The sequence below is a fragment of the Pygoscelis adeliae genome, unplaced genomic scaffold, assembly GCF_000699105.1.
Source record: "Pygoscelis adeliae isolate BGI_AS28 unplaced genomic scaffold, ASM69910v1 Scaffold438, whole genome shotgun sequence".
Lineage (NCBI taxonomy): Eukaryota > Metazoa > Chordata > Aves > Sphenisciformes > Spheniscidae > Pygoscelis > Pygoscelis adeliae.
The window spans coordinates 111473-123849 of NW_008825313.1; the positions used below are offsets into that span (position 1 = coordinate 111473).

General features: G+C 58.5%; 2 protein-coding genes across 2 annotated transcripts in view; one reads left to right on the top strand and one right to left on the bottom strand.

Moving 5' to 3' along the window:
• HTRA2 (HtrA serine peptidase 2) overlaps window positions 1-6279 on the top strand; it is an 8705-nt gene extending 2426 nt beyond the window's left edge. The window contains exons 5-8 of the mRNA XM_009330264.1: window positions 268-376; window positions 1225-1294; window positions 5504-5599; window positions 5905-6279. Of these exons, the coding sequence (XP_009328539.1) occupies window positions 268-376; window positions 1225-1294; window positions 5504-5599; window positions 5905-6070 (441 nt within the window). The 3' untranslated portion in view covers window positions 6071-6279. The remainder of the gene's footprint in view (window positions 1-267; window positions 377-1224; window positions 1295-5503; window positions 5600-5904) is intronic.
• A 2623-nt stretch (window positions 6280-8902) lies between these two features.
• The window catches only part of LOXL3 (lysyl oxidase-like 3), an 11668-nt gene continuing 8193 nt past the window's right edge, over window positions 8903-12377 (bottom strand). The window contains exons 9-15 of the mRNA XM_009330265.1: window positions 12031-12204; window positions 11315-11477; window positions 10764-11007; window positions 10128-10243; window positions 9828-9964; window positions 9293-9327; window positions 8903-9149 (exon numbers count right to left, since the gene is read on the bottom strand). Coding sequence (XP_009328540.1) covers window positions 8903-9149; window positions 9293-9327; window positions 9828-9964; window positions 10128-10243; window positions 10764-11007; window positions 11315-11477; window positions 12031-12204 — 1116 coding nt within the window. The remainder of the gene's footprint in view (window positions 9150-9292; window positions 9328-9827; window positions 9965-10127; window positions 10244-10763; window positions 11008-11314; window positions 11478-12030; window positions 12205-12377) is intronic.

The window sequence follows — 12377 nt, forward strand, 5'->3', positions numbered from 1 at the left end:
CAGCCCATTGTGGGAGCCCTGTGCAGCGTCTGGGCCAATGGGACTGTGGCGTGGTTGGAGCCGAGCCTACCCTGGTGAGGCCGGCAGGGCAGAGGGAGGGTCTGCATGGGCTGCAGCGTGGGACCAGCCTCAGCAGGGTCGGGCAGGCTGCAGAAGAAGCAGGCTGGGAAGGGATGGGCGCACAGGCAGGACTCCAGGCTTGCACGGTAGTTCCCCTCCTCTCCACAATGATGCAGGCTGGATAGCACAGTGCCCTTTCCCCTGCAGGATGGCGAAGTGATTGGGGTGAACACTATGAAGGTGACATCAGGCATCTCTTTTGCCATCCCCTCAGACCGGCTGCGGAAGTTCCTGCAAAAGAAGGAGCAGCGCAAAAGTGAGTTGGGTGCCTCCCTGCTCGGGTGTTGGGGGAAGGAGGCCAGAAGGAGGAGGATGAAAGAGGGAAGCTGTGGCACAGCTGGGCTCTGGGCCCTTCTGAGAGAAAGGCAAGCAGAGCGGGAGAAAGTCTTTGGGGGTAAGAAGGTTCTCCCATCTGGTATGAAACTCCCCTCTGCTGTGGGAAAGCTGTGCTGCTACTTCCCTGCCCACAGGGGCCTAACAAACTGTAAGGAGGATGCTGCCCTGCATCTGCTGCAGGGAAAGACTTTTAAAAGTGTCCCAAGTAGCTTGCACTTAAGTCCCCAGGAGTAGGTGAGGATTTTTTTGTTGTTGTTCATTGCTACTTCTCAGTAGATCTCAGCGTATGGGAAAATCAGTGGACCACTATTTGGTGTTCAAAAAAGGGAAAGGATGACCTGGAAACTGGGGGCTACTTAGCCTTGTGTGTACTAATGAAAATGCAGGTGCAGGATTCAGCTGTGTCATAAAGGACAGGTACTTAATGTAGTCCTGTAGGACACTGCCTCTTTTTGTTCCTTTGTGTTTGTTTGATAGTTTATTTAATGCAGATTCTTGCTTTCTGGTTCTCATGTTGACACCATGGAGTGATATTCTCAGTCAAAAAAATGACAACTCAAACCAGGAAAGCAAAGTATGCAATACCTATAAAGCTCTAACTGGTAAATGGAACTTAAATAAGCTGTTGGTAGGGAATCAGAATGACTCCCTCTGCACGGTGTCTGCCTTGAGGTGTGTGGGTTTTGTGACTTGGCTGGCTCAGCTCAGCGCTATTTTGAGTGCGTGTCTGTTTTCAGCCTTGTCATTTGATGTCCTTTCCTTCGACAGGCTCTTGGTTTGGCAATACAGAGACAAAGCGCCGTTACATAGGGGTGATGATGCTGACTCTTACACCCAGGTATGAGTGGTCAGGGCCAACAGACCAGTCTTGTTGGGGCATGGTGACTGCATGATGGGATCTTCCAAACTAACTGAGAGTGCCTGTTTTTGGGAGGATTGTCTTCACAGCGTAAGCATTCACTCTCAAATCTCTTTATGCTCTTGTTTTGTTTAGACTCTAGGCTGTGTCAGAGGTAAATTAGAAGCGTGCAAGTTTCTACACTTGTAGCAGAATCTGCAAGCAGATAAAAAGTCCCTGAACCTATCCCCCAGAGTGCCAGATCAGTCTGTCATTGAGGGGAATTCGATACAGAGCCCTTGCAACACAGCATGAATGAAAAGCCACCAGAAACATTGTGTAATTAATAGATATACAACATGCCAACTGAAAGTTGTGATGAAACATTTGGGCAAGTTGTACTCTCTGGGAGGAAGGATCTACCAGGTGAATTGCTGTGGTGCAGAAATAGTTTTAGAATACGGGACTTTCAGAATAAGAAATGGCAGGTTTGCCTGCAGTAGTCGACTGAGGGAGGAGGTAAACAGGTAGGAGAGGAGGCTGTGTTGGCACACACAGTGTGGCTGCCACCCAGAGGGTGGTGTGAGGCTCATGGGTTTCAGGAGGAAGGCTGGGTGCTGCCTCTGGAAAGTAGTCATCGTGGTGCTGACCAGTACAGCACTAGCAAGTGGGAGGAGGATGACTTCTTGTGGGTCTGAGACCCTTCACCCTCATGGCTGTGGCTTGGGAAGGGCATTGTGTTACCTCTGCATCTCAAGGAACGCTCTGGTCAGCAAAGAGGACTGCAGACAGACAACCTGCCTGGATCTGATAGAAGGATCACCTGCTGCCCTTGCTTCAGCTGGTCCCCAAGACATGCCCGTGGCCTTGGCAGCCAACCAAGCACCCTGAGATGGGTGCCCTGCAGGCAGTGGCAGCTGTGCCCCGCTGAGGGCTGGACAGCCCTGGTCAGGCCTGCACAGAACTTCACTCAGGGCTGCGAGCCCTGGGAGGGAATTGCTGCAGGAGCTATACCTAAACACCTACCAGCAGCGTTCTAGGGGCAGCAAGTGCATGTGTTAGGAGCGTGCTGGACCTGCACTCTCACCTCTGAGAGCAGTTCTCCTTTTCAAGGACAGAGTGCCTGCTCTAGTTCCTTGGCTCTTGCAGCCATCTTTCAAGAGACCTTTAACTGACTCTTGGGGCTCAGCATGCTAGTGGGGTTGGCGGTTGTAGTGTCCTTGGCAGAAACACCTATCAGGGCTATGCTCTGCCCTTGGCTAAAGCTCTCCTGGCTCTTGTGTGTTGGTTGGGTTTGCAGGCTGCCTGCACCTCTGGACACCACGAGCAGTCTCTGGGGTTCCTGCCTGGGACACAAATGGAGGAGCAGATGCTCTGTGCCTCCTGAGATTTGGAGCAGTGGGGTGGGTGGGGAAACACTGTCAGCATTGCTGGCATGCCCAGTAGATGGTGCTGGTACTCGGCAAAACCTGTGGGATATGGGAGCCCAACCTCCTCCTGCTTCACTGGACAGGCATGCAGGACAAAGTCTGTCAGGGAAGAAGTGTGAAATGCTTAGGACATGGCTCCTGGGAAGCAGGTCCAGCTTCAGCGTAGCCAGTGAGCAGTCTGGCAGCTGGTCCTGGGAAACCATCTGACTGCAAGGCTTGTTTGTGCCCAGTTGCTGGGAAGATCTCCCAACAAGGGATTGCTTGCCTTGGAATCGGGTGATTACACTGTCTGAACATGCTCATTTGAAAGGCCAGAAACTTGCCTTAGCACAGGAAAAAGGAGAAGCTCCATGTTGGATACAAGCTCCTTGGCATCCTGGTCCTGCTGCACAGATTGTCTGGCAGGCAGGAGCTTCCTGAGACACCAGGCCTTTGCTGTGCTGCCCGAAGGGAATGGAGGTGTGCCAATGGCTTTGAGCTCAGCTGTGGTGGAGCTCCTAGGTATCCTCGCCTTGGCCACAGAAGGCCATGGGAAGAGACAGGGCCCTGGCTAGCACAGCCCTCTGCAGTTGTCTTACAGCATGGAGTAAGTAGGGACTAAGCAAAGGACTTTGAAAACAGCAAAGGAAAGAGACGCTGAAGGAAAAAAACTGCTGCTGGGGTGTGTTGCTGGTCAAGGGTGTTGCTAGAGGGACATCCAAAACATGGGTTGGTTCTTCATGCAGTGTGTGACGGAACTTGCTGATGTTGTAGGGTTCAAAAGAGCAACTAGAAAACTTTACAGAAAAAAAATCTTACTGGCTTTCAAATGCAAAGATGCAGCATTACAGCTCAGGAGCTTCTTGAGCCAGGCAGCTGAAGGCCATAGGTATCTGGGGAACTATCTCATCCACAGCTGGCATTGTCGGTGATAGGGTTGTGGGGAAGATGGATGCCTCATCTGACTGACCTGTGGACTGGGTATGGCTGGGATGGAGTCATTTTCTTCATAGCAGCCCACGTGGTGCTGTGTGTTAGATCTGTGACCAAAACTGTTAGTAACACACAGATGTTTTAGCTGTTGCTGAACAGTGCTTACGCAGTGTCAAGGCCTGCCCTGCTTCTCACTTGGCACCCCCAGGGAGGAGGCTGGGAGGGGACACAGCCGGGACAGCTGACCTGAACTGACCATGCTGTATGACATCATGCTTAGCAATAAAACTGGGGGGAGTTTTTCCAAGGTAGCCATTGCTCGGGAATTGGCTGGACATCAGTCTGCTGGTGGGCGGTGGTCAGTGAGTGCCTTTTCATCACTTGCCTTTTTTTTTTCTTTTGCCTTTTTTTTTTCTTTTCTTTCTTTCTTCGCCTGTTAAACTATCTTTATCTAGACCCACAAGTTTTCTTGCTTTTGCCCTTCAAATTCTTTCCCCCGTCCTGCTGGGGGAGTGACCGAGCAACTGCGTGGGGACTTACCTGCCAGCCAGGGTCAACAACCCACCACAACTGGGTGCAGCCACTCTTAGTGCTATGTAGCCTAAAATCACAAAATCATGCGTTTGCTATGTTTGTACAGAGACCTGCTTAGGGGCATGGATTGTTCAGCTTTAGTGACTGAGGCAAAGAAGCAGACTTAACTTAGTAAATGTGCAGACCACATCAAATCGGTAGTTCTATCAGTAGTGCCCAGTGACAGGACAAGAAACAACAGGCACAAACTGAAATACATGAGATTCCATCTGAACACAAGAAATCACTTTTTTTACTGTGAGGAGGGTGGTCAAAGCCTGGCACAGGTTACCTGGAGAGGTCAGAGAGTCTCCAACCTTGGAGGTACTCAAAACCTGACTGGACACAGTCCTGGGCAACCTGCTCTGACTGAGCCTGCTTGAGCAGGGGGGTTGGGCTAGATGGTCTCAAGAGGTCCCTTCTGACCTCAACCATGCTGTGATCCTGTGAAATCAAGAAGGGATGGCAGCTTGCAAAGGTCTGTGAAAAAGTACAGCAGAGTTCAGCAAGGACCAGTGTGAAGTGGGGAGCCATAATTGACTGAACAGGTACCTGATAAGGAGCAAGGAGCTGGGCAGAGAGACCATGAGAATTTCTGGGGCTGCAGCGGATCAGAGCTGATGCACAGTGTTTGAGGGAAGAATGCTGTTTACATGATGCACGGTCCCTCCACTCTGGTGAGATCCAGCTGGAGTGCTGTGTCCAGTTCTGGATGCTTTCAGGAGGGGTGAGGAGCAGTTGAACAGAGTCCAAAGAGGAGCAGTGAGAGGTGCAGAATTTAAGCTAGGTTTAGAAAACCTAATCTGCAGCAAGACTGGAGGAACTGGGATTGTTTAGTCTATAGACTCTGGAGGAGAGATGCAGGTATACCTCTGCTTGACATGTCTGGCAAAAAGAGGGGGCATAGCTTTTGTTCTGTGTCCTACCCACCAAAGGCAGAGAAGTGAAACTGCAGTAGGGGAGGGGTAGATCTGATACCAAGAAGGGTGGTCTGACATGGGGCTGCTCAGACAGGGGAAGTGCATCACCAGTAGCTGTGATCCAGCTGGCAGCTGCTCTGGTAGTTTCCAGCTCTCCCTGGCACAGTTAGGACTTTTGTTCTCTAGTTTTTGACAGGAAGATGGTGGTGTTTGGGTGCCCCTGGGGTTTGCAGCTGGTCGCTTGTGCTTAGCAGCATGCAGGGATGCAGGAGGAGAGGTTCTGTGCCACGGTCTCAGCCTGTGCAGCCATGGTGGGGTGGGAGCCCTGCTCTGCCTCGCAGCTCCTTACCATGATGCTGATTTTCACTCTGCAGCATCCTGGCTGAGCTGAAGCTGCGTGACCCCAGCTTCCCCGATGTCTCCTACGGAGTGCTAATCCACAAGGTGATCATTGGCTCCCCGGCCCATCAGTAAGTGCTGCCCTGTGCTTTGGGGGGTGGCATGGGAAAGCAGCTATGCAGGATGGGATGTATTTAGCTCTGAGTGTTTTGCTCCAGAGCAGCAGGGCTTGGGCCCCGCAGCCATCAGTCTGCAGCAGAAACCCACTGGTGACCCTTGCCCAGGCTTAGCGTCCTGTTGGTACCTGTGTGGCTGGAGGAATTCCTGGTGCAGCAGCCCAAGCCTCCTGTAGTGCCTGGCTCCCCTTCCTTATGGAAAGATGAAGCTGAGTGTCTGCTTCACCCACTGTGTATTCCTGTCATTATTCTCCCCACAGGGCAGGGATGAAGGCAGGTGATGTCGTGCTGGAGATAAATGGGCAGGCATCGCGCCGAGCAGAGGATGTGTACGAGGCAGTACGGACGCAGCAGAGCCTGGCCTTGCTGGTGCGGCGTGGCTACGACACTTTGCTGGTGAGCGTCGTCCCTGAGGTCACGGAGTAGTGGTGCTGTCACACAGGCCACTGCGGATGCTGGCTGGTGGTGCTGGCCGAGAGCCAAGGACACAGGACTGAGCCATGTCTGTGCGCCTGTCAGGGAGAGACTGAGAGCTTGTGAGGGACTGGAAGGGGCCAGGCAGAGGGGGCCCAGCCCGGTGCTTGGGTGGACTCATGGTGCAACCATTCCCCTCTGTACTCAAATAAAGCAGTTTTCTAGGGACCCTCCAGTGCTGTGTGGCCTCCTTCCCATGGCAGCGGCAGTTGCCTAGGGGAGGCTGGGCTGTGTGGGACCCTGCCCCTCCTGTCAGTCCTCACATGAGTCCTTCCAGCTGCGGAGGAGCACACCAGCTGTGCCTCCAGGGATCTTCTCGGTGTTAGGGTAGAGGTTTCCTGCCACCCACTTGGCACCTGCACAGGCTGGGATCTGACTCCTCCATCTGTAACATGTGGGCACCCGTCAAGCTGTGGCTTGTGAGGCCACCTCCTCTGCGAGTGAGAGTGGCCTCGGAGCTGCTCTGGGACAGGCTTTACTGGGGCGGCTCTCCCTGCCTCCCTGGTGTGCCAGCTCAGCTGGTCCTTGGCAGCACTCGCTGCTGTGGCTGGGCCCGTGAGGCCAGAGGGACGTGGCAGATGTCTGCCTCGTCAAATTGCTTCCACTGGGAGCATTGCAAATGCTCTAAGGTCTGCATCCACATCTGCATCCATGAAGCAGCTTTCCGGGTCGTGGTGAAAGGGGTGTCGATGCCAGACTCTGAGATGGCTGGGGCAGCATCTCACTGGCCCTGATGTTCGGGAGGGCCAAAAGTAGCCTGTGCCGGGGCTATGTGTGCCTCATTGGCGCTGCCTGTCCCTCCCCCAGCCTGGTGTCTGTCCATGCTGGAGCACTGCTCTCCCACGCACGCAGCCTGGCCCCTGGGGACCGGCTGGGCCCTCTGTGTGCTCTGCAGCTGGCGGCCAGGAGGCCGGCCAGCCATTCTGGGAGGGAGCAGCTCTGGCTATTCCTTGCCTTACTGGAAGAGCCCCTGCTTCACTCTGGCCCCTGCCAGAGGCTGTGGGAGGCAGGCAGCTCTGCAGCAAGGGCTGTCTTGAGGGGCTGTGTCCAGCCCTGCTCCTGCAGAAGGAATGCACATGTTGAGCCAGGCCCTGCCCGTGACGGGGCTCCTGAGCCCTCTTCCCTGCCTGTTATTTTTAGGAGATGAAAGAAGCACAGTTCCTTGGGGGTGCTGTGGTGAAGGGTGGCTCTGAGCCGCTGCTCCCCCCGTGTGCTCCTCCCGCCCTGGAGAACAGGCCTCCTTTCAGGCAGCCCTGGCCTCACCAGAGGAATTTGCTCCCCCGACAAGCCCCAGCCGGCTGCTCGCCGGGGAAATAGCTGAGACGCCGGGCAGCGTTTCTCGCATAGCTGCACCGGCAGTGCTGACCGCAGTGCGGAGCCAGGGCCTGCCCCAGCCCAACAGCTGGCTGCCCCTCTCCTCCTCCCCCAATGCGGGGAGGAGCAGCCTGTCCCCCAGCAACATGGAGGTGGCTGAAGTGGCCTTTGTGCTGCTCTCTGCTGCAGATGGGACCAGAGCGTCTGGCTGAGGTGCGAGAGCTGCAGGAGCTGGGGTGTCCCTCCCTTTGCCCTCATGTCAAGTCCTTGTTCTCTGCCCCAAGTGTCTCTGCCCCTGTCTCTGCTCCTTCCATGCCAGTTGAGGCAGCCTGTCTCTGCTGCGAGACTGCAATCCTTGTGGGTTGCAGCCCCATGGTGGGATTTCTGCTCAATAACATTTGCATTGCACCTTGGTGTGGGGGAACCAGCACTTCACCACGTCCCTGCTGCACCAGGGTGGCCCCATCTGTTCCCTCCAGTGCAGTGCTGTGGGGCTGCTTCAGGACAGACCAGCAGCTACACTTGGGCTCCTGCTGGCCCCTTCCTCTCACCCGCATGGACTTCTGCCAGAAGGACCGGTACCACCTTTCTCTAGCCCAGCACTGACTGAGGATGGTGCAGGCAGCTGGTGGGGTACTGGTGTGGGGCTGGTCCTCGCCCAGTGAGGGCTGTGTGGGCAGGGGGGAGCTTCCTTGCTCCATGTGGATATTGGAGGTGGATGCAGGGGATGGGGGGGTGCAGCTCCCACACTCTCTGCTGGAGCGTGCCAGCCAGCCCTGCAGCATGAGCTACACTGTGCTTCCCAGTCCTGCCAGGCTCCTCGTCCCACCCCAGAGAAGAGCCAGCAGCCATTGGGGAAATACAACTGACAACTTTATAGAGAAATTAAAATTACACCTAAGAGATAGGTGTGGAAGCTGCTGCCGGGCAGCTGGAGGCAGTGCTGCCAGGGCAGGGGCAGCCACACTCTCCCCAGGGGACAAGGGGCTCCCTGGGGCTCAGCTGGTGCCGCGCAGGGGTGTGAGTCCCTGTGTGGGAGGTGGGTCCTGGGGCCGGCTGAGGGCAGAGCCCCAGGGAGGGCTGTGGGGTGAGAGGAACCAGGGCAGAATGGGGGAACAGGACGTGGGGTGCATCAGGGATGGCAGGGTCTGGGAGCGGAGGGGAGGGTGTGGTGAGGGGTACAGGACCTCCCAGACCGTACCCATGTGCCGCAGCCCAGGGGACATGGGCAGAGTTTTCTGGCCAGTGGTTGGGCTGGTGGCCCCAGGCTGGGAGGTGCAGGTGTGCAGTGCCTCCAGCATCAGCTCCCTGAGGTGGGGAAGGGCAGCTGGTGACAGTGAGTCCCGGGCAGTCCCCAGCAGGGCACGGTGGCGGTGGTGCTGGGCATGAGGCCTCCCCGTTGGCCCCCCAGCAACTTCCACCTGTGCGGGGCGAGGGAGGGAGATGCCCATCTCCCCAGGGGCTGGGGCCCTATGAGATCTGGTTGTTGAGCTGACCGGGGTACTGCTCAAACCGCTTGTTGGCCTCCTCGCTGAGTGCATCGCCTGGGTGGGCAGAGGGCAAGAGCTGTTGGCTCTGGTGCTGCACGCTGCCTGGCCCCCCCTGCAGCGCCTCCGCTCCCACCGCAGCTGCCCCCAGGACTGCAGCCCCTGCCTCCTCGTGCCAGCCCAGCCATCCTGCCTCAAGCCCCTCAGCCTGCCCCCAGCCCCACTGCTTCCTGCAGCCCCCTCATTGCCCTCCTCTTGGGCCACCCCTGCCAGGACACCCCCTGCCCCAGGTTTTGCTCTCTTTCCATATCTGTGCCACTCCCCTGACCACCCATGCTGTGTTCTCACCTCTATCTGATATTCTGTGTGCTACTGCCATATCACCTCGAAGTTGGGGTTGATCACGACCTGTGGGGCACTGACAGTGAGGGTCGCAGCCACCTGCCCCACACCCAGCAGTGCTGCAGCCCCACACTGTGTCAGCTTCGCCTTCCTGGCCTCAGCGGAGCTGCTGCCTGTGGCATGGCCCCCAGCACCCCGGCCCCAGAAGGACTTGTCTCCCCAGCTGCAGCGGGATGGGCTGGAGGGCTCCAAAGAGCTGGTGGCTGCTGCTGCGGCAGGGTGGCCCTGTCACTGTGCACTGTGTGCCCATGAGCAGTATTGCTCAGAGCAGGAAAACCCAGGCTGAAGCGTGCCTGAGCAGTTCCTGCACGAGCCCTGCACATCTCTGGGCATGACAGGCACTGTCCCACACCAGCACACACCTCGCCAACCCCACTGTGCCCAACCTGCTCAGAGAGCAGGGAAGAGAGGGCCAGGTGGCTGGGCCACTGGGGGTGCAGGGACAGAGGGTGGGGGTGCACGTGGGAGGGTTGCAAGAGGTGCTGGTGATGGCTCAGCTGCAGCACCTGCAGGATGTAGTTGCCTGGCTTGACATCAGTGATGTCGATCCACTGGCAGTCGATGTCATGCCTGTACAGGTCCCAGCAGCCCACGGTGATGCCCTGCTCCCCGAAGTTGGCACATTCATACCGCTTGGCCACATCTGCACGCAGGAAGAGAGCGTGGCTTGTCCCTGCTACAGCCCTCTGCCCAACTCCCGCATCGCCCCCTGAGGCCTGGCCCCAGCATGCACAACGGCTGGGGATGGGCAGCCCCATGGTGGGGACATGGGCAGGGATGGTGCCGCAAAGCCTCACGGTGCCCACCTTCCTCACACTCAGTGTCCTCGAGGCAGAAGCTGGCCTTGTGTCCCTCTGCCACCTTGGTGCCATTGGGGGTCAGGATGTCGTAGTGGGTGAAGATATCCATGCTGTGGTAGTGCCTGCAAGAGGGAGCCCACAGCGCCCTGGCTACACCAGTGCCTGGACACTGGGGAGCTCAGGGGATGCTTGGGGTGGAGAAGGAGACCCATGGAGCTGACAGGAGACTCACAGGAGGGGCCCCCTGCCCAGCCCCTCGCTGTTGGGGAAGGTCCCCACAGCCCCTGCTCTGAGGCTGCAGTGCTGTGAGGTTGGGCAGAGCTCAGTCCTGCCCTGGGAGGGGACATGGCTGTCCCCAGCCAGATGGCCCAGGCAAGCAGGGGCCTGAGCTGCAGGGCACAGCCTGCAGCCCTGTCCTGCCCCCCTAGGGCCTCCAGCCCCAACACTGCTCATCCAGAGACAGCCCTGAGCCAAAGCAAGCAAAACTGGACACCAGGCAGCAGGTGCCAGTGCCACCCTTACCCGACATCACCCTCACCCAGCCCACCCCAGCAGCACCATCACCCTCTCCCCTCCCTGATCCCCCCGGCCCAGGCTGTTCCCCTGCCTGCATGCCTGTCCCTGCCCATGCTGCGCACGCACCGGTGGCACTCATGCCAGACCCAGGAGTGCCGGCCGGCCTTGGGGCGGAAGTCGGCACGGCCGTTGTTGTGGATCTGGGAGGAGAAGCGGAGCAGGCGACGGTGCCCGTAGGGCCAGTTAGCCAGGCGGGCCGAGCTGGAGAGGCAGTTCTCCTCAGCAGCGCAGTACAGCATGTGCAGTGGCCGGTCCTCAATGTACGCCGTCTCCTGCACCAGCGGGGCATGCAGCAGCAGGTCGGATGCAGCTGGGGAGCAGGCAGCTGCTCAGGGACAGACAGCCGCCCCACTGCTCGGCAGGCAGCAGGGACGGGGCGAGCGTGCAGCGCAGGCAGGGCGGAGCCAGCTGGGGGAATGTGTGCTCTCCCCATCGGCTGGGCACAGGCTGACCCTGCAGCCCCACCATCTGCAAACCCCATTGCCCACAGCCCCATTGCTCACAGCCCCTTTATCTGCAGCCCCTGGCCCCCCACAGCACCATTGCCTGCAGACCCCACTGCCCGAAGACTCCACCGCCTGTGGACCCCACCACCTGCAAACCCCATTGCCGCTCACTCTCGGAGCAGATGACGCCTGCAGCGAAGCGCGTGCCTGTGTTCCTGCAGTTCAGGCTGGTGCCATGGTGCTGGCAGTGGCTCAGGGACATCTCATGGCCAGCACATTTCACCCCACTCAGCACCATCTCCGTCACGTTGCTGGCGTCCCAGTACCACGTCTCCTGGGGAGGGGGAGAGACAGGCTGGGTGGCAGGGCTGGCTGCTGTGGGTGACCCAACTCACACGTCCCCAGGCTGCTGCCGGCACCCAGCCACGGTGCAACCCTACCCACATACCCAGGCTGCCCACAAGGGTCCCGTCCTGCAGCATGGAGTGGCCACATCCCTTTGCCCCCATACAGCCCCACAGCCGTCAGGGAAGCGCCGGTGCCTGTGCTTGCTGGGGTATCACTGGGGGCCTCCCTGCTGGCACCTACCGTCACCGCGTGCAGGGAGTAGCCCCGGCCGAGCTGGCGACGGGCCACCATCGCCTCCTTGGTGGTCCAGCCATCGCTGCACACCGTGCCCCACTTACTGCCTCGCTTCACCTCCACACGGCCCTCAAACGCTGTCCTCCCGCCGGCTAGGCGGATCTGTGGGGAAGCCCTGGGGCCATAAGCAGGCACCCTGTGCCATGCCACCTCCCACCCCATCCCAGTCCTGTCCCTGTCCCCGTCCCCACGGAGCAGTGGTGGTGGCGGCTCGCTGCTCTGGCCAAGCTGGCATTGGCACCTACTTGTAAGCCGTGGTTAGCGAATCCCAGACCCAGCTGGCGACAGGCCACCATCGCCTCCAGCGTACCCCAGCCTTCGCCGCAGACCAGACCCCAGCGCAGCTGGTCCCCGTCGCCAGCCCCCACCGCCACCTCGACCCGCCCCTCGAAGCGGCTCCGGCCCCCGCTCAGCCGAATCTGCAGAGAGAGGCAGTGGCAGCATTGTTGTCATCGCAAGTGATGCTCCCGCTGCCGGGGCTGCATCTTGCAAGATGGTCCTGCCCAGCCCCCATCCTGCAGCGGCTGCAGCTGCCCCATCCCTGGCTATGCCGCAGCACCCAGATGGGGCCTGGGCTGGGGGGTTTGGGGCC